The 26,464-nt window shown below is 37.6% G+C and overlaps 1 protein-coding gene across 1 annotated transcript in view; it reads right to left on the bottom strand.

Moving 5' to 3' along the window:
- The window catches only part of LOC306859499 (kelch domain-containing protein 8B-like), a gene marked incomplete at both ends in the record, with an annotated part of 109,686 nt that extends 84,917 nt beyond the window's left edge, over positions 1–24,769 (bottom strand). Inside the window, one exon of the mRNA XM_079400541.1 lies at positions 24,379–24,769. Within this exon, the coding sequence (XP_079256667.1) occupies positions 24,379–24,769 (391 nt within the window). The remainder of the gene's footprint in view (positions 1–24,378) is intronic.
- Between the last annotated feature and the right edge of the window lie 1,695 nt (positions 24,770–26,464).

Consider the following 26,464-nt stretch of genomic DNA (forward strand, 5'->3'; position numbering starts at 1 on the left):
CGTCAGATAGATATCATACTAAACCGTTTGACCAAACTCATTATAAATCCATAATCTAAGTCCAAGAGAAAACCTGGAGGATTTCATACCTGGTTACTATGGCAATAATCTCGGTCGAGCAAAAGTTGAAGCGTGTCGTGATCAGAGTGTGAGCTGGGCTTGAGCTCCTGTGTGATAGTACCGAATTTCCAGGCTGTATAAAAGTTGACAGAGCAACAGTTCTCTGGAGATTTATGAGTTTCTGTACTCTGACTGCTGCAGTGGCATTTAAGCAGAACAAGATGAATGCACTTGTCTGCAGGAGAGGTTCAGAGACATATGCGCTAATGAGTGAAAGTTCTTCATCAGCGTGTTGCTGGATCTACGACATGAAATTCACAGCCACAGTTGATCACCTGGAGAACGAGTCAGAGTGTATTTTTATACTATGAAGAAAACGTTAAATTCTCCTCCACAAGTGCAAAACAACCAATGAATTCAAGGACTCAACAAGCGCTGAGATTTTTCTTGGCACCAGATCAAAGCAAACATGTTTTTTGTGTGTTTTTTCTTTTTTTTCAGAGATACAGTGAGAAACAGGCATGCTGTGTAGTGATATCAAGCTGAGCAGATAAACATTTTCAAACAATTGCCCTTTGAGATCTATAGCGGTGTAGGCACACAACTTTTGCTCTCGTTCAAGTACCGACACACACACACACACACACTCGCATGCTGAATTATTGAATTATTCAGTTATTCTTATTATAAGTTTCTATAGGGACTGATGCAAATGCAAGAGCCTTACATGCATATATATGTTACAGAAGTATGTGCTGAAAAATTTTGTTTCATCTGTATCTAAATTGGCCTTTGTCTTGACCATGAGCTGAGAGTAATATTTTTTTGCCCTACGAGGTTGTGAATCTGAATCTTGTGCAACTGAATTGAATTTGTTTGTAAATGTATCAGAAATGGAGTATTTAGCTGCATTTTATTTTGTCACTTTACTAGAATGGGAGGCCTTTGGATGACATTTAGCAAATTAATTAATACATTTATTAATAAAAAATTAATTATAAACAAACCAATTATTTAAAAATGCAGATTCAGATGGTTGAACCCCACTAAATAACCTAGAGCAGTTATGCTTATGTTTCAATTAGATAAAAGAATAACTTTTGAAAATGAAATGTAAAAGAATCTAAACCCCGTCATCTGTTTCTGTGGGCTCCACATCACGACTTCACTGCGTCAGTGTCAAACTAAACCACACGGAGGGTTAATTATTTGCCAACGGTTTGACTTTTCCACAGAGCTAACCATTGCCATAGAAACAGAAGTGAAGATGAACTACTTGTGATCTGATATTGAATGAACATGACGTGAGTTTGTTTTATTATTATTATTTTTGGAGAAATAAAGTGGGAAGTTGGACGTTTGTCAGGAGGCAGAACGTAGAAAGATTTTAAACTGAATTAAAATTACTGAAGGCTGTAACGTAAGGCTATGGATGAAGAAAGAAAGAGGGGAATGTGAAAAGAGAATGTCTAATAACAATGCAGAGGACAGAAGGGAGGGAAAAATCAGTGAGAGATGATGGCAACCCCTCAGAAAACCTCAGATTATGCCAACCCTCAGACAACATACAAAACTATCAAAGTTTGATCGCAACATATAATCATTGCTGTTAATAGTGTTCACCGTCTGTTTGATTACATGACATGAACTAACTGCTTGATTTTTACCATACATTTCTGCCGTATGGGCATCAACTTGAGAGCATCACCACTGATAAGCTATTACTAAATATAATGTAGAAACTTTAATTTTCTGTGAAGCTGCTTTGTAACGATTTGCATTGTGAATAGCACTACACAAATAAACTTGAATGAAGATCAACATGACTGAAAAGATGACGGGTGGAAACAGACTGCATTAAATTTATCCCCACTGGCCCTCTTGGCCCTTCATTATTTAGTGGGCAGCTTTAGAGTAAGTGCCAGAAGAAGCATTAGCTGAATTGCCGGTAAAATGGCAATTCACAATTCTCCCCGAGGCTCAGCCAAGCTGAAGAAAGTAGATATAGACAGGGATGAAAGACTAGTCACCCATCCAGTCTTTACCTGACCACAGTAGGAAATGTTTACATCAGATAAAACAATAAAAACATAAGATCTTAAAAACACGTTTCTGGCAGTGGAATTGATATGGACAAATTTGAATTTGCAGACTCAATTTGTTACAAAATAAAATAAGTAGATTTCTAGGAGGAGTTGAAACCCTCTAAATAAGATGTACTTTAGGGCTGGGCAGTACAGCTAAAAATTTACAGTACTGTACAAACATCTTAGGCCATTAGTATTTTCACCAACAAAATGGCCATTGCTAACCATAGGCAGAGCAGGCAGTTGACCACTGCATTATGGAGGGCTTTTCATAACTGTACCACAGTACAGTCAGCACCTTTCCCTTTAGCTGATTTGTGAATGCGTTTTGAGTTTGAGCTCCATAAAGTTGATTCTTTATTGTCTATCTTAAAAACAAATTTTTACACTATCATTTTCGTTTCTTTAACGTGTGAATATATCCCCTATAGCATTCTAAAACAAAACCAATCAGAGCGCCTTGTTATCACTAGTTTTATTTTGATTTCTTGAGTCTGCTATTAGCTTATAGCCCATTAGCATCTGTAGCGTGGCTGCCGCTAATCTCGCTTACATTGCTAATACTCTATTCACACACATTACCATTGTTTCACTGTTACTTGCTTAAATGGCGGATTTGTGTCTACCTTTGAGTGCAGGTGAGGACACATTTGAGCTGCATTCGGTGCAGCGGGAGCTGGAGCTGGAGGCCGTGGAGAAGCAGATCCGCGACCTGGTGGAGAAGCAGGCCCAGCTGAGAGAGCGGAGAGCCGCGCTGGAAACATCTGCTTGACTGAAACTTGGCTTAAACCAAATGAATATTTTGGTCTAAATGAGTCTACTCCACCAAGCTACTGTTATGAGCCCCGTCAGACTGGTCGTGGCGGTGGTGTTGCAACAATATATAGAGATATTCTCAATGTTACTCAGAAAACAGGATACAGGAGGTTTAACTCATTTGAAATACTTCTGCTTAATGTTACACTGTTAGATATGCAAAAGAAATCTCTCCTGTCTCTTGCTCTGGCTACTGTCTATAGACCGCCAGGGCCATATACAGATTTCCTAAAAGAATTAGCAGATTTCCTCTCAGATCTATTGGTTAATGTTGATAAAGTGCTAATTGTCGGAGATTTTAACATTCACGTTGATAATACAAATGATGCGTTAGGACTTGCGTTTACTGACCTAATAAACTCTTTTGGAGTCAAGCAAAACGTCACCGGGCCCACTCATCGTTTTAATCATACACTAGATTTAATTATATCGCATGGAATTGATCTTACTGATATAGATATCGTACCACAAAGTGATGATGTTACTGATAATTTCCTTGTATCGTGCATGCTGCGTATTACTGATATTAATTATATGGCTCCGCGTTATCGTCCGGCCAGAACTATTGTTCCAGCCACCAAAGACAGACTAACTATGTCTCTATTTGTTTCTTTGTTTCTGTAACTAGGAATTACAGAGGCTTCAGTCTGGATCCAACCCTTAAATGATCTGAGATGACCGAACACCTGAGAAAAGATAATGCCAACCCCTCAGAGGATGCCAACGCTCAGACAACATACAGAATTACCAAATTTTGCCATAAGTTAAATATATTAAGGTTCTGCAATATATAAATATATTGTGGAAACTTAATTTCCTGTAGGGCTGCTTTGCAACGATTTGTATCGTAAAAAGCGCTATACAAATAAACTTGAACTTATTACAATTTAAGATAGGTAATGGTAGGGCTGGGCGATAAAACGATAACGATATGTATCGCGATAGACACGTGATCGATATCAATAAAAAATGTGTTCGATAAAACGTTCAATATTTTTTATCGAGGAAGAAAACAGAGGTTGCGAAGCAAGTTTGGTTGCATTAACAAAGGCACTCGCTCTCCGGTAGCCTAGCAACGTAGGCAGTGACACGCTAACAGCCAATCATGTAACAGTATCAGTTTGGATGTGCCATATCGTTGTCTCGTGCTGGTCTGCTGGATTCCTCTTCATAAGCAGAAAATGAGTGCCGCAGCGAGCGAGGAAATTGTAAATAAAAGAGGAAAAGTCAGCTCGCCAGTATGGCAGTTTTTTGGATATTATAAGTCTGACCGTAGTCAGACCAATGTCGTCTGCAAATTATGCAAGACCGTCGTCCCCGCCAAGACTGGTAATACCACGAACTTGATGTACCACCTTAGCCGCGCTCACCCTTTGGAGCACAGCCGTATTCAACCAACAACATCTGTAGCTGCAACACCGCACAAGCAGCAGACCACCATGGAGAGGTACTCCGCATCAGTGCCTTATGACAAAGAATCTAAACAGTACAAAGATATAACGGAGGCAGTGGCATATCATATAGCCAAAGACATGCTTCCGCTTAGCACTGTCGAGAAGCCAGGTTATAAAAAGCTTATACACATGCTTGACCCACGCTATGTTCTTCCTGGCCGAAAGTACATTTCTAAGACTGCCATTCCTAAGCTGTATGTAATGTGCAAAGAATCTGTGCAGCAAGAAATATTGTCAGCCAAGTACTTTGCAACAACCTCTGACCTGTAGTCAAGCCGTACTTCTGAGCCATACATTAGCTTGACCATTCACTTCATCGACAATGAATGGGGTTTGAAAACCAGATGCCTTGAGACGGCATACTTCCCCAAAGATCACACAGGAGAAGTGATAGCAGAAGGCTTGAAGGAGGCACTGTTGTCCTGGAGTCTGATTGAAGACAAAATGGTGTGCATCACCACAGACAGCGGGGCAAATGTAGTAAAGGCGACTTCACTGAACAACTGGACACGGCTGCAGTGTTTTGGCCATCGTTTGCACTCTGCTACTGGTGATTAGCTTTGTCATTTTAATGCTCGCCATCAATGTTGGTTTCTATGGTGATTTTATTAGCCAGTAATTGAGATTATATATTATGATCTATGGAAGCAACTTTACACACTGACATGACTCTGTGTGTGTGTGCGTGTTTCTGTGTGCGTGTTTCTGTGTGTGATCTATTATCAGTTATTAACACTGGCATTGTTTTTCTGCAGGAGCTGCAGGAAAAGATAAAAGAGTGGAGAGGGCTGTAGGTGTGTGCAAGAAAGTGGTATCTACCTTTTCTTACTCGTGGAACAAAAAGAGTGCGCTCTCTAAAGCACAGGAACGTCTCCATCTTCCCACACACCAGCTGGTCACAGAGTCACCAACCAGGTGGGGCTCAAGACAAAAGATGGTGGCAAGGGTCCTAGAGCAACAAAAGGCCATCACTGAAGTTCTGTCTTCTGACAAAAACAACAGGCACCTGATCCCAACGTGGTAGGATATTGACGTCCTTGAGTCAATGCATGCGGCCTTAACTCCTCTCCTGGAGTTCACAGATTCCCTTTCTGGGGAGTCATATGTGACGGTCTCGTACGTGAAGCCTGTGCTCCACCTTTTCCGCTCCAGCAGCAGACCAAGGTGCAGAAGGAGGAGCTGTCAGTGGACCACCTATGCCACTGGGCGTGAAGAAGCAACGCAAGTCATTGGGGAGCTTTTTCAAAAAACAGTGCCAAGAATATGATGCTTTGCCTCTCACTGAAAAACAAAAAGTGGAGAGTGAGCTGGAAAGGTACCTGATGTGCCCTGATGCAGACAGTGAGTCTAACCCTCTGGACTGGTGGAGGCTACACGAACACAACTTCCCCAGATTGTCTCAGCTGGCGAAAAAGTACTTGTGCATCCCAGCCACCAGCACCCCCTCAGAAAGAATTTTTAGTACTGGGGGTAATATTGTTACATGCACCAGGGCAGCTTTAGACTCAGAGAAGGTCAACCAGCTGGTGTTCCTAGCACAAAACCTGGACTGAAAATATACTTGAATAGTTCAACTTCAAGTATGATTAGAGTAAGAATAACTTGAAGAGTTACTTTTTCATATTTTCCGTTTTATATTTCAAACAATGTTACTGTACTGTATCAGGTTTGTTTTTTATATTACAGATGTATCTCAGTCTACCTCAGTTTTATTTTTGTTTACAAAACACTGCACATATTTTAAAAACACTTTATTCACCAGAAGGTGAACAGCTAGTGAACTTCCTAGCACTAAACTTGCACTAAATTCTCAGGTTTCTCTGTTTATATTTAACACTTTGCACTATTTTATTACACTTTATTAAGCATTTCTTACATTTTCTTTCATTTTGCACCTTAAATGTTAAGAGATAACTGTTAAGTGTTCTTTGTGACTTTAGACTTATGTTTACATTTTAATTATTTGCGTTTTCCATGGTTGTTGACATTTCTGTCTTAATAACAGAGGGGCTTATGATCAGAGGAAGTTTAGTTTAAAATAAAAATGTTTAAATGTAATATATTTTTCTCCTGGTCCTTATTTTAAATGGGTCATAAAAAATATCAATAATTATCAATATCGACCGATATGAAACACTGATATCGTGATACAGTTTTCAGCCATATCGCCCAGCCCTAGGTAATGGCATAGATTTCATGTTAACATTGAGCATTCCTCACCAGGTACAATATTCTGTTTGTATCTTGTTGCAACCCATAAATAATAATGCAGTATAAAAAATATCTATTAGAATACTTATTCAAATATGGTAATAAAAACATCTTTACATTGCTGGTAGGTTACCACTGCACAAATTAACACTCTCTACATTTAAAAAACAAAAACAAAAATTAGAAGGATTTTTAACTAATAACTGTAAACTGTAACTTAACTGTAGCTCACGCTCACATGTTCAGTCACTCACACAGATTGCGCTGCGTACGCAAACACACATTCAGCAAAACTTCTCAGCGCTGCCCTGCAATTTTATCAGCCTTTCTCAGCAAGGAGTTGTAACATCATTTCTGAAGCAATTAAAGCCACCGCTTCACTGTTAACAGAGAAATGTGGTAAAAACTGAGGTAATTAATACATACACAGCCTCTCTCTCTCTCTCTCTCTCTCTCTTTCTCTCTCGTGAATAAACACTTGATGAATTATTTTCTGGGAATAGAATATTGAAGTGAAGGTCGCTAAACTGCAAGCTTACCGGTGTTTTCAGAAAGGTGGCACTTTTATCCACATTGGAGAGAGAGCGCATGCACGATTGCCAGGTTGACAAAAAATAAGTGACACACTTAGCAGATATTTACGTATTACATCTGTTTATATCACACAACCCAGTTGGGTTTCTCTGCGGCCAGATTAAACCCAGTTGTAGCCTATATATTATACTCTATTCATTATTTTTTAAGAAACCTTTCACTTTTCCACTCTGTTTTAAATGCTGTTCTTGCATTCAAATTAAGCACGGTCCACGGCTGCACACGTGCCGCAATATATCAATACTGTATTGTCAAATACCTACGCCGATTCATCGTCGTATCGATATATCAAACACAGGCCTATGTCATTAGGAAATATCCTCTTATACAGTATTTCCAAACATTCCTTTTATCATTAATTGCAATAATCCAGTGATTTTTGTATGCACAAGGAGTCTGAAAACAGCCAGTGCTCCACAAAGAGATCTAATCTCACTGTCATCCAGTCCGTCTGGCATTACACGAAGAAACAGAAACAACTGAGACAGACTAAATCCAGAAGAGCTGTGGCAACATCTCCAAGACACTTGAAGAGACCTACCTCATTAGCAAGGTAATAATGGTGCTGTTTGTGAAGCTGATAAACTTACAGTTTTGCTAATGATAGAGAGGATGCTGAATATTCTTGAAAGATGCACATGCTTAACCTCTCTCTCTAATAACTGCATTAATAACTACATTAATCTGCTATCGCTCACGCCTCTGTTATTAGCTTTAAAATAATGTTTTGGGATTTGCAGACGTGAGATGAGATGCATAAGAGAAACACAAGAGCTACACAGAAGCATTTTAAAAATAAAAACCTGGCAAATGTCTTGAGGTGTTTTAACCACTTCACGTTGTGGCCGCATTTCCACCTCGGAGGTGCATTATTTTCTAATAATTCAGCGGATCGTTCTCAATTATTCCTTACTTAATTACAGCACTTCATGAAAAATGGCTGCCAACTTCTTAGATAAACTAGGTATTCACACTAATCAACTAGTCTATTTAAAGAAGGGGTGTGTGTGTCTGTGTCTGTGTGTGTGACACTGAGACCCATTATGATTCTTCAAAGATATGAATCTTTGTTTATTGTTGTTTTTATGAAGGCTGCATTTAAAATCCATTTGCTTCATAATCTGTGGCGGCACGTTTAAATGGGCATGACGCATAAAGGGGGAACACTGCAACACGGCACTGTGAATGAAGGCAATGATGTAAAACCAACTAATTTTCTTGCTTAGTGACTTACGAGAAGTGGATCACAGGACATAAAAGAACTCATAATGTGGCTGACGTGTACAGAAAATATACAGTAGAAGCCACTGAACCAAAAAACTCTGGTCAGTATAAAAGTCCAAGATAAAATATATTTTAAATTAATGAGCATGGTTTGTAGTCTCCTATTTTATACATACAGCAGCATTCTCTGAAACATTTATGTAGGTTTAACATATCTTAAATTTTGTGATTAAGAATATAGTCCAATGAAAGTTACTAGACCAGAATATAGCGTGCTCTTTTACAAACATATCCCTGCTGTGATGGAGCATCTGCCTCCCCTCAAACTGACGCTGCTCAGCTACATCCAGACTCACAGCGGGAGCACGAGGCTAAGAGGACTGCTACAATGGAGTCATATTTGCATTGTGTGATGAAGCATTGTGGATGCTTATCATGTCTTTAATCCAGCACTGCATCTCACTTTTTCACATACAGTTTCTTTGCATGCACAAGATATCCTCAAGGTCAAGGTACAGTGCGATGACAACTGACCTCCAGTCATTTATGTCTGCTCACTGATCTGTGTCTGAGAGCTGAGAGACAACAGCAGCCACAAGCAACTCTAGCATGCTGCCTTACCTGACTGTTACTATGTCGTCTCAACCTCAGATGGCATGCCCACGGGCCACCCACAGTCCGTTCACACAGCATCTGATGCATATTGCATAGAAAAATGGACTCAGCCATGCTAGACTGAGTTTCCAGGAATATAAAGGTGATATTTACAGTCTTCATGCTCTTTTTCATTCAATGACCACATATGCTAAGTGACAAAACTGACAAAAAAGTACAACATGAGCACCATAAATGTAGTCCATGCTAAGAAAATCTGTCTACAAATGTAAAACATTCTGGAGTGCTGCTGCTCTCCCTAAGAGCGGAGAACACAAAGGGCAATAGCAGAAGACCTCCTGAAAACCCTACAAACTATGACTACAAAGACTTTGTTTGTGTGTCCACTACCAGAAAAATACTGAACAAGATACTGTAGGTGTTTATAAAAGGGCAAGGGGGAAATCCATGCTGCCAAAACAAGAGGAATGTCTTATGTTTGCCTTAAACCATGTGGTTGTTCCACAGCGCTTCTGGGAAAAAGTTGTGTGGACAGTTGAACTTTTTGGCAAAAATGCATGTTGTGTTTAAAGGAGAAAGGGCACTGAACAGTGCACAGTGCACACCAACACCGAAACCTCATCTCAACTCTGAAGCGAGGTGGAAGGAGCACCATGGTTTAACTGCCTAAGGGTCTGAACATTTTTCAATCATTGACAAAACAATGAATGTAAAAGTGCATCAATACATTTTACCAGAAATATCAGGACAGCAGTTCATGACTTCAAGCTTTAGAGAGGTTGAGTGATGCAACAAGACAATGACCCAAATCATACATACGAATGTCTGAGAAAGAAGTTCTGACCTTATGCAAGTTGAGATGTTGTGGCATAACCTACAGAGAGCTGTGCTATCAAGACAACCCAAAATTGATCATAAACTGTGGGGAGAGATGGTCCAAACATAGGCAAAAGTCTACAGGAAGAAAAGCTACAAGAAATGTTTGATGGAGGTTTTGTTGCTAAGAGAGGATCTACAAAAGACTAAATTCAAGGTTTAAATTGATTTACTTTCTCCATTCTGCACTGCCAATCATTACTCAATGAATTCAATGAAATTGTGAGAAGTACAACTGTGCATTATTAGATCAGTCAGACTGTGTTTGTCTGTAATTGTTAGTTCAATTAAAATCAGGCTACATTTAATAAGTAACCAATGTAGAATACAGACATTTTTGAAGGGTTCACAAAGTCATTATTAAAACTATAAATAATTTAAATAATTTCACATTTTATATAGAGAGTTTAAAAATTGAGACGGTATGTTACAGCAATACTGAAAGTAGATATTGGGATTGTGAATGAAGTAAATGACGTAATGTCAACAAATGTTATTGCTCAAAGAGAATATAATCACAAGACCAAGGAATTCCTAATTAGACTGCTGCGTACAGTAAATACGCACCAGAAGCCACTGAGCCAGAAAACTCAGAACGTTTTTATGAAACTGCAAGATAAGTAGCCAATTAAAATGTTAGTGAGCATAGTTTGTAGTCTGCTATTTCCAGAGGGAAAAAAATCTATACAGGTTTAGAACAACATGAGGGTAAATAAATGATGACTGAATTTTCATATTTCCTAACCTGTTCCAACGATTAGTGTACTGGAGTTTCTCTAGATGAAAAGAATCTATTAAATGTTAAATAATCAGATGAACAGGCTCAGGTGTAGAGCGCCCCAGATGGGCCTGGGGATGGAGTAGGAATGATGCATGGTCGACAAGCTAGTGCAATAGAGACCATTCAGCACTGAGCCGCACTGGGCCACACCACTATTCACAAAGACAAAGACAAGTGTAACAGCTGGCACAAAGCAGCACACAGTGAACTCTTGAGGCAATGGATTGTGGGATAGCATAGTCTTCCACCACCTGCTCAGGGGGAGATATGGCTTTCTCAAAATGAGCTCTGACCTCTATCTCTCCTCTGAGAAACTCTGAAAGCACTCTAAATAACAGCCGCTGGGTAAGTCAACACAGAGGACTGGTGGAGGGAAGCAGCCTGACCCGCACATATTCACTGAGCTCAGGTACAGCCGTCTCAGCAGGAGCTCAGACAGCTGATGCCTAGAGCACACAAACACTGAAATGACTTTGAAGTCTGGTCTGATGTAGAAAGGAATCTTTCGCCATCATTTCCTTTTTATGTTTATTGACCTAGTGCAAAGTTTTTTACAAAGGGTTATTGAACTTGTGCATTTTAATACACCTTGAGACAGCAAATTTGGTTGAGAAATGTAAGTAATATCAAACAACACATCGTAAGTTTTTCTATCCAAATACAGTTGCATTTCTTTGAACTGAATAATTCATGCATTGCGGACTTATCAAATGATAGAGTAAAATAAAGCCGCATAACTCCTTAAAGTGAACACTGAAGTCAAAGTTGACCTATTTACAGTCTTAAGTTCCTGGTCTGGTTGTGAGCGATTTATAGAAGCATTTTGTTCATGCTGTCTTGTAGTACTTTGTAAATATTTAATAACTTGCTGTTCTCAATTTTCCTTTTCGGCTGATATCATATATACAGTATATATATATAAAAAAAGGCAAAGTAGCTATTTAGACATTGTTTTAGCACATCAGCATTCAGCCAGGATCTATTCTGGTTAAGTAACAGCTACTATTCACAATCTATTCAATTCTTATGGTTTTTCCCAATTAACTCAGAAATGCCTAAAATTACAGAAGTAAAATGGGTTGCAAATTACAATTCAGGTCGCCTTTAAGATTATGGCTTAATGTGCACAAGAGAAAAATCTGAGTCAAGAAATGGATAAAATTTTTTACTGATGTATATCGAAAATCTTTAACCATTAAAGTGAGGGTTCATTTTTACATTGTTAAAATGTTCCTCAGGCACGTGCAGAGGGGGGTGCTTTGAGGGCTCAAACCCCTGCCCAAAATTAACCAAAAGTGCCCCTTTCTCAACAATTACCAACAGTAATATTGTGGTCAATAAAACAAAATGCACTTGAATTATAATTATAATTATTGCCAATTGCTCATTGCCAATGTATTGCTATAGACTGTATGGGTCTTAAACAAGCTCAAATTTCATTGGACAATGTGAAGTGGAGTGTATCTTCCTGGTGTTATTCATAAATAATTTGAAAACTACGTAGCCACTCTATGTTTTCAGTTGTTGTCATTGATATTTTTTAAACAAACTTGAAATTGCTAAAGTAGAAGAATTTGCATTAATTGTAAGTAGTGTTTAATTTACTCCTATTTACGTACTGCATATTGATATACCATTTACTATCTGATGAAACTATTGTTGTTGGTTAAATGAAGCCCAAATGCCACCGACAGTACTATTGTATGAATCGTAAGCAGTTCACAAGAAGAACATGCAAAGGACTTTATTTTTATAATTATGCATATAATTCTACTATAGTAATTGTTAAATTGGAATCAGCCCCTGCTCTACACGTCCCTGATGTTCCTATCCTGGTTTGATGTTCAGAGAAAACTATTAGTAATTATAAACAACTTGAAATAAAGTTTTTAAACATGTTTTTTTCCACCTTTATTCAAAAAGTTATTTCACTTTTAAATGTTTCTAAAGTGGTTTATTCCTTTGAATATATTTCAAAAGCAGATCTTGCATTGGCAAAGTGACTACACTAACAAGAGAATATTCAAATAAGAAAACATTTGTGATTAACAACTTACCGGTCTCAAAGGTAGTAAACTTCATCTTCATACTTATGCACGTACATGGAGATTTATTTGAAAAATCGTCACTCCTTATGTATCGTTATTATCTGCTCATGCAACCTCATTTGGAGTATCACAGGTAAGGTAAAACCATAAAGTTTTAAAATCGTTGTAACTGTAATAGAACAGAGGAGTCCACACTGCAACTATTACAATAACTATTTTTTTTTCAGCCAATGAAAGATAAAATCATTGACCCAATTAAAATCCTTGATATTTTAGAGCATGCTGTGCAATCACGTTCACAAAACATATCTGAAGCGCCCACTTAGAACAAACACTGTTATTGTCCTAGTTTGCCAAGTCCTGACTGTGGCAAAAGGAAGAGTTGGGGATGGAGGAAGATAATTTGCTCCTGAGCAAGCAAAAAACCTGCTGAATTATATACAGGAATGCTGTGATAGGTGTCGTATTCCTATAGGTAAATGTCCATCAGCTGAGAGTCAACCGATGCCAGGCTGACTCACGTGACCTGCCAGAACTATTATTCTAATTTCTGTGCATTCTCATATAATTCCATTCTTGTTCATTTATGTCAATCTGCATTGTTTGCGTTATTTAATATTAGATGTTCATTTCCCCCCACCCAAAATTAATTTCATGCTTGTAAATACTTTGGCTGCTAATTAAAACATCTACTATAACATATTTAAATACTTGCCATTTAAATGTTACTAGCAAAAATACATGGCTAAATTTGCCAGCCAGACAAACAAAGAACAATCTGTTTGAAGGGAGCCGTCATTATTTTTATAGTTCTGTTTGGTGCCAAAGTTCCACACTTCTCCTTTAATTTAACTACATTTCCACAGACTCAATGCATGATATTCTGAATGCATGAAACACATGGTAACACAGTATCTATGGAACTATGTACGTGCATGAGAACAGATTGTGAAAAGTAAAGACGTATGCTGGATTTTGTGAAAGTGAGCTCAACACTTTAGCTGTGGACTGTATCTATGCCTGCGGCAAAAGCATTGACTGTCAGAGAGGCACAATCCCCCCAAAGCTCCCCTAGGGAAAGAAAATAATCTTTAAGTGGGGTGAAGAATGTTACAAGCCGCCAGCTCTGAGACAATTATTTCATGTGGGAGAAACTCTTTAATCGTCTTCCTTTCAGAGCATTAAATTGTAGCAGAAGCTCAAGTATACGGAGGGATTTCTCTAAAGCTAACGTGATGAAGTCTGTGGATGCAGATCAAGGTGACTGATGAACATTCAAAAGCACAAAGCAACTACTTTGTGAGAATGTTTCAGACTAGTTCTTATCTGATGGGTTGCAAGTCTGTTCAGACAATGTTAAATGCAAATAATAAAATGCAAAAAACTGTATAAATCAAGGATAGTGTGATCCAATCAAACTGTACTTTGGCCCAAATTCATCTGTCACTTAGCAAAAACTAGACAAAATAGGCAGATGTCAATACGGGCAGGCTGTTCCACGTTCTCCATGTCAAAAAACACAGAAAAAAAAATATAAGGTTAAAAACAAAAATTGACCCAGAATATATTAAATGCATAAAATATCACTGTGTGCTGAATTTTCATCTGCCAAGAGCATGAAATCATCCAAATTTGAGAGGCACTTGGAAATGAAACACTATAAAAACAACTTAAAGCAAGCCAGTTGAGATTTTTCCATTTGTTTTTCATGCATTATTAATAAATTACTGTAACTAACGCTAAAATAATAAAATTGTACCTAAGTAATATATTTGTTGACTGATGATCCGGAAAAAAAATAATAAAAATAAAAATAAAAAACACTTAAAAGTTAATTATTAAAAAGAATGGCTGAACATAAATTCACAAATTAAATATATTTTATAAATTATTACTGCATTGAGTTATTATTTTGGAATAAATTTAAAATGAATAAATTTATAATAAATAAATAAAATAAAAAACTTTTTAAAACATAAAATGAAAAAATGTACTTTTTTGAAAGCCATCTGTTTTCTGAAAAAAATGACACCTTGCACTTGAAAATAGCACATTCTGTTAGAATTTTACAGTCAAATAAACAAAATACAGTATGTAAAAATGACCTATTTTACCCTTAGGTTTTAAAGGGTTAATATTAATCAAACAACAAAAGACAAAGACAAAATCACTTACTGCTCTAGACTGAGGGATTTTTTGGTAGTTTTAATAAGTAACAATTTAAGTTTAATTCTTACAGTGAAGATTATGCTTTTTTATTAGATTATTCATATATAATCTCTATCTTTAAATAAATCATTCATTTAAAGTTTTGGTCATATGGCTATTTAATAATCTTGTTAAATAATCGTGATTACAATACTGACCAAAATAATCGTGATCATGTTTTTTGTCATAATCGAGCAGCCCTATGAAGAGCTGTAATTCCTTAAAGCTGCAGTCCGTAAATTTAGCCTCTTTGTCGCCATCTCTGTTTGAAAACCTGGAATTGCAGTTACTTGCGGAATTATCTTCATTGCATGGGTTGCACTCCGGCACGGATCCAGCGCGGATGAATCTAATGTTTTGAGGCACATGTGTAGCTGTCAGTCACCACACCGGTGTGAATCCTGTACTTAGTAATCACAGATTCTCGCCTACGTCTTGGAATATATGACCCAAATAAGAATTTTGACCATATATTGTCATCTGAACAAGTAAGTAACAAGTCTACCATGCTTGTTCTGACCAACTGAGGAAAAAAGCATTACAATAAATCGCGCTACCAATGGTGATTAAGTGTAATAATCGGTTAGCTCATATCACATCAAACCGTGCAAATTATTATTATTGTTATACTTTTTTTCTCAAATTATAAATGTTAACAACATCAGCATTGCGTGACTATGAGTATAGTGTGTATTAGCGTGTAGATTTCATTTTCTGTATAGTCTAATATCTAATTGTCATACCATTTGAATTTCATATTTAATTCTTTTAGAAATAAATATGAAATAAATATGAATATGAAAAGAAATATTATTCTAAATTATTTTAACCCAAAAAGCAAACTATGCTCCCTTCCAACTGGTTATCTTTTAAATACAAATCTTGTGTAATCCCTGTAATCTGAAATCAGAAGCACATTTAAAACTGGAATATATTTTCATTTCATAGTTTCATATAATCATTTCTGGATTACAATCTGCCATCAAAATGATTTTTTTGACATTTAATTATTCTAGCTGCTGTGAGAAAACTCTATAAACGATCCGGCACCTACAGGATCCTCACATGTGATAGTCTAGTAGCCGGGTCAACTTCTTTATGTTTACAGACGTGACGTAATGACGCAGTGCCATGCTCGAATTTCCTGTGAAAACCTACCCATACTACTCAAATTAGAAAACATTATTATAAGCTAACCGTTGTGAATCAGGCTAAAGTAAGGCGATAGTTTTGAACACTGGCTGGTTATGTACTTGCACAAATATTGATTTTGGATAATTTTTAACCAAAAAAAGTTACGTACTGGAGCTTTAACCTTTCCTCCAATTGTGATCAGAATACCCTCAAATTAAAGATCAGAGTGTGCACTTTATCCCATATTCATTATATAACTTTAACTTGAATATGTTTTGGTCAGCAGCTAAAATAATAAAAATTGTGCCTGTGTCCAAATATATATGGACCTAACTGTATATGTGTGTGTGTGTGTATACATACACATATCTCTTTATGTATTTATGTCTTTAACACTATATGAACTACTTTGGTACAGAATGTACTGTAGTCTGAGAATCTTGTGAATCTTGTGTGATTGTAATCGACACAGAAAGAAATCTTTTTAAAATAATATTTTTAGGGATTGAGGGCAATGTGACTTCAAAGATCAGTGAATGAAACTTCCATAAAATCACACACACACTCAGATACAATCAACATCAGAAACGCACACACACACACACACACACACACACACACACACAGGTTGACTGGTTTCAGATAAGACTAATGAGCTCTACAGTGATTGAGGATGCATTTAGATCAGCTCAATTAGAAGAGCAACAAAAATACACCTCAACACAGGTGTCAGAAAGAAAGAGAGATGGGACAGAGAGACACGATGGAAATTAGCAGTTGTATGTATTCTTCCCTATTCTTCACGCTTCCTAAGAAGAAAGTGGCCCGCACACCACACAGCGATCAAATGTGTGCCGCACACAGAGGTCGCAAAGCAACATCAAACAGCCCTTGCACAATAGCAGAGAGGAAGGGACTAATGCTTTCAGCGTCTTTTATTTCAGATTGCGTGTATGTGTGCACATAACGAAGGCTTGCGGTTGAGATTTCCGTGTAGGTGCGAAAGTTACAATGTGTTCTTTGAGCACCATCTGTGTCGCAAGTTACCGCATCCAATAATGAAAGAATTAGAACGTGAAACTTTCATTTTTCGTAAATTTGAGAGTTTAAAGTGTGTTTGTTTGAACAGCTGTCTCATTCCTACGTGAAACAGAGATGGATGTGTTACCATAGTAATCTGCATCGCCGCTCACTCTCCAGACAAATTTATATAATGAGATCACACAAACACATGCACACACAAACACGACATCATCTTCACGGCTGTGGCGATAACCGAATGACAAACACATGCTAGTCTAGTAACATTCTATCAGCAGCTTGCACACCTACACACAACATGGGCTGCATTAAGACATGTGCTAACAAGGCCAAATCAGATGCACTGCACAACTAGACTTCACATAATACCACTCCAAAATGACATTATCTGCTCTGTAACTTGGAACAAAATCAATGCAGCTGGCTTATTAGAAACAGAAGTTTGTTCATTTTTAACTATCCAATCCTCAAAAGCTTCACGTTTTGGACGCATCTACTGTTGTCTCTAAATTAAAATGCCACTAACCATAAGTCAAAGATAGTGATCTGTCACTTTGTATAAGCTGGACAAAATAGATAGATGTCAACATGGACAGAACTTGTCCTTCTCCTCAAAACCTCAAAGTTTTGATGACAAAATAAATTTAAATTTAATTTATTATTATAATATATTAAATATTTTAAACAAAAATTTGGAGAAATTGTTAGTTTTAGGAACTAATTAAATGTATCAAAACTACTAAATTAACTTAACCTTATAACTGAATGTGCAGAGGCAAACATTAACCATTTTCTGCTAAAATGTTATTCATTTAGGTGAACTCAATCACTTGGATGGTTTATGCAAATGAACTAATTCAAAACAACAATTCAGCCATTTGAGTACCAGCGTGGCATTTTAGGTCTTATAATTGAAAATTATTCATTTAAAAATCCCCACTGTTTTATGCCATAAAAATACAGCTGATTATGAATCATATTTTAAAATCTATTGAATGTATTTTTTAAAAGATCTTGCAGATCTAAAAGGTAATGAATGATAACAATGTTTGCATCTGACATATTTAATTGTAAGAAGAAAATGGCTAATTTAGAAATTTGAGCTATTTCCATTGGAAATCATCATTAGAGAATGCACTATAGTGTGTCATGAATAATCATGAGACTGCAGAGATTTATCCTATGAGAAGGCGTGGCATCATAATTATTCATTACACCATGTGACATTTTCTCAAGACCTGCACTTCAGCGAGTTGATGCCGTCCTGAAAAACGTTTCATGTGTCTTGTCTGCTTGGCTTCCACTACATATACTTTCAATCAATGACAGATGTTTATGTGCAACAAGAATTTATTACATAAGAGTTTCTAGATTTATGGAGAGGTGGACCAGGGTTCATTTGAGACGTTTCCACTCACACGAACAGCATCAATCCATCCATCCATAATCTGAGTGTGTTAACCAACTATAATTAACTAATTATATACGTCAATTATTTATATCTTGAAAGTTATTAAAAATTCAAATGCTAATTTAAGTATATTTTCAAAGCATAATACCAATGAAAACAGCTCAGCATTTATGTGTTTAAAGTATAGGCATAAATCTTATTTATTCATAATTCATTCGTAATTTAATTTGTTGAAATTATTAATAGTTTGATGCTTGACAAGCTACAGCTTCCCCAACAGCATGTAAGCAAATTTTCTGCAGTTTCTTGTTCACATGCTTTTGTTTAGCATCGACACAATCTTATAGCACAACAATATTTTTTTAGGACTTATTTTTAGCTTCTTTTTTTTTAAATAATGAGGAACACTGTAAGAGCTGACCTCAATTCTTACTTGTACAGTTATCTTTTAAAGAAGCAGCACTCTGCATGTCTGCATAATTTACAGAGGGAAAGCTCACTTAGCCTGAATCACATACTTTCAGGAAAAATGGACCAAATGGGTCCACCAGGATTACAGCAGAGCCATTCACCGACATACTTTAAAATCATTTCCAGGAGCTTCTGTACAACCTAAAAGCTTCTTTTAAGACTCTTCTTCAAACTATCCTTAAACAAAGTACTTCTCTTAAAAGAAAGTGAGTGTGAAATCTAGAGATATCGTAGATCCAGTGTGTCTAGAGGACAAGCAGAAAAAAGGTTTGGATCGCCAGATGGACTATCAGAGCAAGCGGTTTGGAAGAGTCTCTTACTGTGGTGTATCTGATGAACACAGAGGGCATTATGGGTATTAAGGGGGCAGAAGAGCAATAAGCACTTCTCTCTGCCTCTCTTGTGAAGAGAGAAAGAGGCGAGTAGCAGAGCAGCAAGTGAATCATGGATTGGCATTGCAACTCAGCCTGTTCCGTTCTAAAAATGTCTCTGGGTCAAACACACACACACAAACGCATATACACACACACACACACACACACACACACACACAAACACACAAATGCATATACACACACACACACACACACACACACACAGATTTACACACCTGTTGCCTGGCAACAAGAATGCTCTCTTGATCAAATGATGTTAGGAAAGTGAGAGGGATGGTAGAGAGGGAGATACAGCGAGCAGCAGTCAGAGAGAGAGAGAGACAGAGAGACGGAGAGAGACAGTCCACTGTCACAGGGTTGCTAACTTAAGCAGAAGAAAGCAACGGACAGTTTCTTTTCAGTACACCTTAAGAAGACCTTTATCTATATACCATATATGCTTTTTGAGGTATATGTGAACTGTTGTATGTGGAGGGTAGCAACTGACCACACTGAAACAAAAATAAAATCTTATGTATATATACTTATTGACATGAGTTTATTTTTAATAAATAATAATTATACAGGGATGAATGATAGATCAAAATCTATACGAAAGAATCAGAATTTAATTTTATTTAATTTTTAATCTCACGCATTTTTCAATATCAGCTCAAATAATTATCAGCTTTTCTGTAACAGTCATAAATCGTTGCATTCATGATTTTCATGTCATACAAAAGTGTCTCACATCACATATCAATTTAGCTACCTAGTAATTATATTATATATTATGTGTAGTACTTATAAATTTGGTCAGAAATTAGTCATCTGTCCTCAACCATGCTCACATTCATAGAACTAAATCAAATCAATTCATAAAATCAAATCCAATAAAAATTCAATAACAAATCTTAGTTAACACAGTAACAAATCCAGTGAATGAAAAATGTGCACCAATGCAAGAAACTGACGGAACGTGACTAATTGTCCACATTTCACCCTTCACAAAATGCATGCAATAACTTTCAAAAGTTTGGGGTCAGTATAATTTTTCTTAAAGAAATTAATACTTTTATTCAGTAATGATAAATGATGAATTTATCAAAAGTAAGAGCAACAACATTTACAATGTTATACAAAATATTTTGATATTAAATAATAGCTATTAATTTTTAGCTATTTCAATGTTTTCAACATTAATAATAATAAAAAAATGATCTTAAACACCAAATCAGCATATTAGAATGATTTCTGAAGTATCATGTGACACAGAAGACTGGATTAATGATGCTGAAAATTCAAATCAACCCTAAATTTTGAACAGAGTATATACAGTGTATGTGTGTGTGTGTGTAACATAGCAAAAGCAAAATGTAACGGTTTTCCTCCCCAACTTGCAGAAAACCTGTTTGTTTTTCATATTCATCGCTTGCTATTTGTTGTCCATTCTAATCTGTCATTTACAAACCAGACACAAAATTGACATAAATACCAAAGTGTTCTCAGCTATATTTCAGGAGCTGAACACTAAAACGTGAGACAAACTGCATCCCGCATTGGATTTAACACAGGATGAGTCTGTATCATATGTTATGGTTGGCAACCCTAGCTGACAGTCGTGTTTCCTTCAGAGTGCTGGAGAGACACTCTATTCACTCAGAGTTATAATTCTGAAATCAAAAAGACCTTGTCTGCTTACATAGCCATCCACTCAACAGGTCAGCATGATTCTGACACGTCCTCACACTCAAACTTCACACCAGAAAACAGCACACATCAGAACATTCATGTTGAACAGCAAAAATACGAGGATTTCTGTGGTTTTGACCAGCCACAGCTGCACTTCTCAAGCTTGAGTCTCTATTATTGTCTATCACAAACAGTATCAGCTAAAAAGAAATCCTTCTTCTTTCTTATGATTGAGATCAAATTCAGTTTGGGATGTCTTATTTACAAAATACAGATGGTTTGGCTCAGACCCTGATTGATATTCGGATACAGAACGTGTCTGATAAACCAAAGGGGTGCAAAGGAAAATGGGATTTCAAAGCCATACAAATACAGATTGGACCCTCAAAGCAATTTGCCCCTAAGATGAGTGAAGGATATCAAAGAGAACAAGCACCACTGACAAAAAGAGAGAGAGAGAGGTGAAAACAGAGGTCTTTGATACTAAAGCCTGGAAACAGAGTTATGGCTTCATATAGCCTGATTTAGGATCTTAATTAATGATTTTTGTGACACAAAAAGACCTGATCATTTATGACGATACACTGAAAGTAGAAGGTGATGTAATATAGACTGTCAGTCGAAAATTCAAGAAACGTTGTGACAGGAACAATCTGGTAAGTTAGATCTCACAGCAGCTTGTGTCAGAAAATAAACCCCTTCATTAAAAAAAAATTGTGTCGAGGTCCTGATTCACCCTGTTGCAATTATGACAAATTATTAAATTATGACATTACACGGCTGCTTGCCAAGTAAATAAATTCATGTACTAAAATGATCAGAAATTTTTAATGTTATTCTTTTTTACAAATTCTTTTTTAATGTTAAAGAAAACAGACATGAAACTGCAGCGTAGTGTATGAGGTCATACACTCATTATACAAAAATATTTGACCAGCAAGAAACAACTATTCCAGAAAACTGTATAATAATATCTTTCAAGTTTAATTTATCAGGCCACATGGTGGTGGCATATGGCAATTAGCATGCGCTTGTTTTAATATGGCAAGGCATGGATCATGCTGGTATTTTTATTCTTGTATGATTTGTGCACCCTGAAAGGGAACACAAGAGATTCTAACTATATGGAGACCGAACAACAGAGGCATAATTATTAACACACTAATGCACATGGATAAACACACGGTACACAATCCTGCAGCTCCTTCCCCAGCGTGCTCATGTTCTTTCACATATAAAAGTGGCAACAAATTCATATCAATTGGACCTGACAGCAAACCTACCACATTAAATGGTGTTACTCTTTTTACATGCAAAGCGGTTAGTTAATCATAACAGAGGTCATTTATATAGAGGTACATTAGCGAAAGACTGTTTTAAAGGAGCAGCTCACACAAAAGTTATGTTATAGTATAAAAGTTATAGTGATATATGATACTTTTATGGTGCTTTTCTGCCCTTTTGAAAGCTCCGGGTCTCTTTTTTTTTAATTGCGTGGAAAAAAGCAAGATGTGTGTCTTTTGTTTGTTTTTGTTTTTCCTTTCACTGAAGAAATAAAGTCTTATAGGTTTGGAACAACTCAAGAATGAATAAATTATATTTTATATAATAATAATAATATTAATATTATTCTGTGATCCTATTAATAATTAACAATAATATTAGTAATAACTGATTATTATTCATTTTAAAAAACACAAGATTGTGGGAGTAAAAAAAAAAGTCAAATATCAAGGGTGGAAAATGCTTGTGCAAAAGTAAACCCTATAACGTTTTGGTGCAAGAAACCTTGACTAACCTTATAAGTAGACCTAGAAAAATATATTTATGATATGGGCTCTTTAAGATGTCTCTCTCACATCCTCAATATTATTATTTTATGACAAACGCCTAGACCACAGCTCACATGCTAATTTCAAACGATCTGCTGCTGTAGGTAAATGAGCAGACAGTTCATTTATAATTCTGCGGATGTGACCAAAGTATTCATTAAAGAACCACAGGCTTATGAGCTCTCTCCGGCACATGAATAAAGGTCTTGTTTTAGCCGACCTGCTCATAGCTTTAAAACTGATCCACAGAACTGTTCAGTCCGGGCCTTTATGTGGCTCAGCTGGTGGAATGCGGCTTAGCAGAAGCGAATCCCTGTGAATAAACACTCTTCCTCGGGGTCTCAAACTGGATAAACTGTCACCTGAACACACACCTACACAAGCTAAAGAGGAAGGAGAGACTTTTCTCTGCAGTGTAATGCTTTGTGTCACAGTATGGCATGACTGATGCCTTGATTTGGAGCTGGTATATCCGGAGCACTCTAGAGGCGCAGGCTACGAGAGACATTCATTACAACCACAGTGATTGTAAGGCAGCAGAAAGACGAGACAGGAACCAAACTTTGTTTTCACCAATTACAGAAATTCATACACTTGTAGTGAGAAGACAGTGATGTGTCTTATAAGTCTTATAATTATTATTATATTTGGTAAGTATTATTGTCTCCTTTTTCTGTAAAACATCTTTCAATTTACCTTCAATCTTTCAATTTATCAATTTACTTGGCGAATGATATTTCATGATAATATTTTTCACTTTTTATTCTTTTTTTTTTTTTTAATTCAAGCATCTAAACATTTTTGTTTGTCTGTCAAATTAGCAAGTGGTGTAACTAACATTCAGAAATAATCAAACAGGAAATGTCATCACAGAGAGGTCCATGAAGACCCTTATAGCTGTGTGTCAAGGTCAATTAGATATTATTTTAAAATAACAGATATTTTGACTTTTGAGGCAGGCCCCCAAAAAGTAATGATACTTTTGAATTAATAATTCCTGATAATTACAAAAATGTGCTTTTCTTGAAAAATATATATGGAAAATACTCATTAGTATGTGTATGATCACATGCAATCAAGGTATGGTGTAGAAACTAATGAACACTTTTATTTTTTCATGGACACTCTTATTTTTCATTAACCCCAGAAGCAAAACTGCATTTTCAGAGAACATGCAATTAATTAAGATAATTTTTCTTACCACATTGTCAAATTAGGCATAAACAAACAATATTTGGTGAGGATCGTGCTTAATTGACAACAGGGTAAGAAAAATAAGCATAATTAAGGGCATATTCTCTGAAAACATGTCTTTTAATATCTTACACAATTTTGCTTCAAGTTTTTAGACTTTGATTTTAATTGGAAAAACTTATTTGCAGTGTAACAAAGAAAAAAGAAACTTGACCAGTACAGTCATTTCAGCGAAGAAGGAAACACTGTTCTTACCTTTCTCCAGTGTGGTGATCCCCATGGAGGCTTGCCCCAGTCCTGTCTTTCTCTCCCACTTGCCCTCATCAGGGTGATACACTTCCACGGAGGCCAGCGGGCTCTGCTGCGCATCCATGCCTCCCATGACCATCAGCTGGTCTCCAATGGCCACGGCAGACGCCCCGGCCCGAGCGGTGGGAAGAGGGGGCAGCTCGCACCAGCGCTGGCTCTCCAGATCCAGCACCTCGGCTGAGTCCAGAGGGAGGCCATTCTCGCTGCAGCCCCCTAGCACATAGAGGCGTCCGGCCCAGAGGACAGGCGTGCAGTATACCCGCTGCGTGGCCATGGAGGGGAACACCTCCCAGTACAGAGACTTCACCGGGCTCAAAGCCATCTCGGGGATGGGCATGGCTCCAGGACGGCACGCCGGGAACAGAGCATGACACAGGCACGGAGGGGAGGGCCGAGGAACGCAAAACTCAAGGCAAATGCATCAACAATCCACCAGGCTAGAGAGCAGGAGAGGCTGCAACTGTCAGTCTGCCAGAGACCTCTCTTGCTAGTGGGGGGAGAAGAGTGTTCCCTTCAGCACTGTCTGTGAAGAACTACCCCTCACTCCCTCTTGATGATTTATGCATTTTTGTTGCTGCTCTTAAAAGGTGTATTAGGCCCTTTTAAGTCTTTCCTGTCGTGTTCCACAAGCCGTGCAGTTGTAAAAATATATGGCAAGAATGTGTAACCCTGACACGAAATAAACTAATTTATCTACGTGGAACGCTGCTCTGTAGTCCTGCCAAATGTGTCGGAGCGACCCTCATGGCTGCCGCTGCAAGGAACAGGAAAGGAGAGACAGTAACAGAGCAAGCACAAGATAAAAGACAATATAATCCTGCTACTCAAAGAGAAAATTCCCAGCTTGCCGAAGGCTGATGTGTGGACGGAGGCAAGCTGCTGGTGGAGCCTGTGGTGCTCATCTGATCCGCTCTTACACTTATTCAAATAAACCGTATAATTCAATGGCCAGAGCGCTGACATTTACCATTCACTATTTACTGCCAGGGGCTCAAGGGTAGACGTACGTACGTGTGTGTGTGTGTGTGTGTGTGTGTGAAGGTGTTTGGCCACAGAGCAACAGTCTGGCCCTCTCCAAAGGTCACTGCGTCTGCAGGGACCAGCGGCCCTGGATAGTCACTGAACCAGGCTAATTTGAACCTGTGCATCATTAATTAAAGGCTTCATTATGGCGGGATGTGTGAATGGGACATCAGTGGAGGAGAGAAAGAGAATCACTAGAAAGGTTACAGACGTTACACTCAAAAACTTACTAGGTGCACGTGTGAAAGAGAGTAGGATCCCTTGGGCTTCTTTTAGGAACTCGCATAGGTAAAGAGAACCTAAAACGTGAGGAAAGCAGATCAGATGTCTCTGTGCATCCCTCTAAAAAATGGCAGCATATCTCCAGATGTAGAGATGTTTCCTCCGTGGTCTAAATCGGTTCGGCTGTGTAATTAAGATGCTGTGGATGTTGAGCCCAAGCCACATGCTACGACACACAGTGCAGGAGGACTAACGGCTCCAGACTGACAAAAAATTATGCAGAAAAACATCAGTTTCATCTGGAGCCAAAGTGCTGCTGCTGGCTGCTCTTACTGAGTACAATTAGTCCATATCATATGACACCATCAGGCTCTTCTTTGGGTTTAAAGATAAAGGGGCAGTAAAATTAATCCTGTCGGTCAGCTTTTAGTGCACTTTCCTTGGCTTTTCATTCATGTAGAGAGAAAAAAGTCTAATTTCCTACAGATGATGTCAGGAACATTGGAAAAGCCCAGCTGTTTAAGCTCTAGTTTCCTTGCTGTAGACTTTAATCCAAATTGAAGAAAGAGTCTCCCGGGATTTGTGGGAGATGCTGTCGTCACGGGTTATGTGCTGTCCAGTAGATCCGTGGGATAAACATCAGCTCCTGTCTGCATTGCCTAGAAAACACAGAGGAAGTTACAATAAACAAAACTAAGTACTGGAAGAATGATGGAGAAAAAAGAGGGAGAAAGAGGCAGAGAGCCAAGAAGAAGAGAAACAGATGTTTATGTTGTGTTTTTGGAAG

Source organism: Barbus barbus, assembly GCF_936440315.1.
Source record: "Barbus barbus genome assembly, chromosome: 40".
NCBI lineage: Eukaryota > Metazoa > Chordata > Actinopteri > Cypriniformes > Cyprinidae > Barbus > Barbus barbus.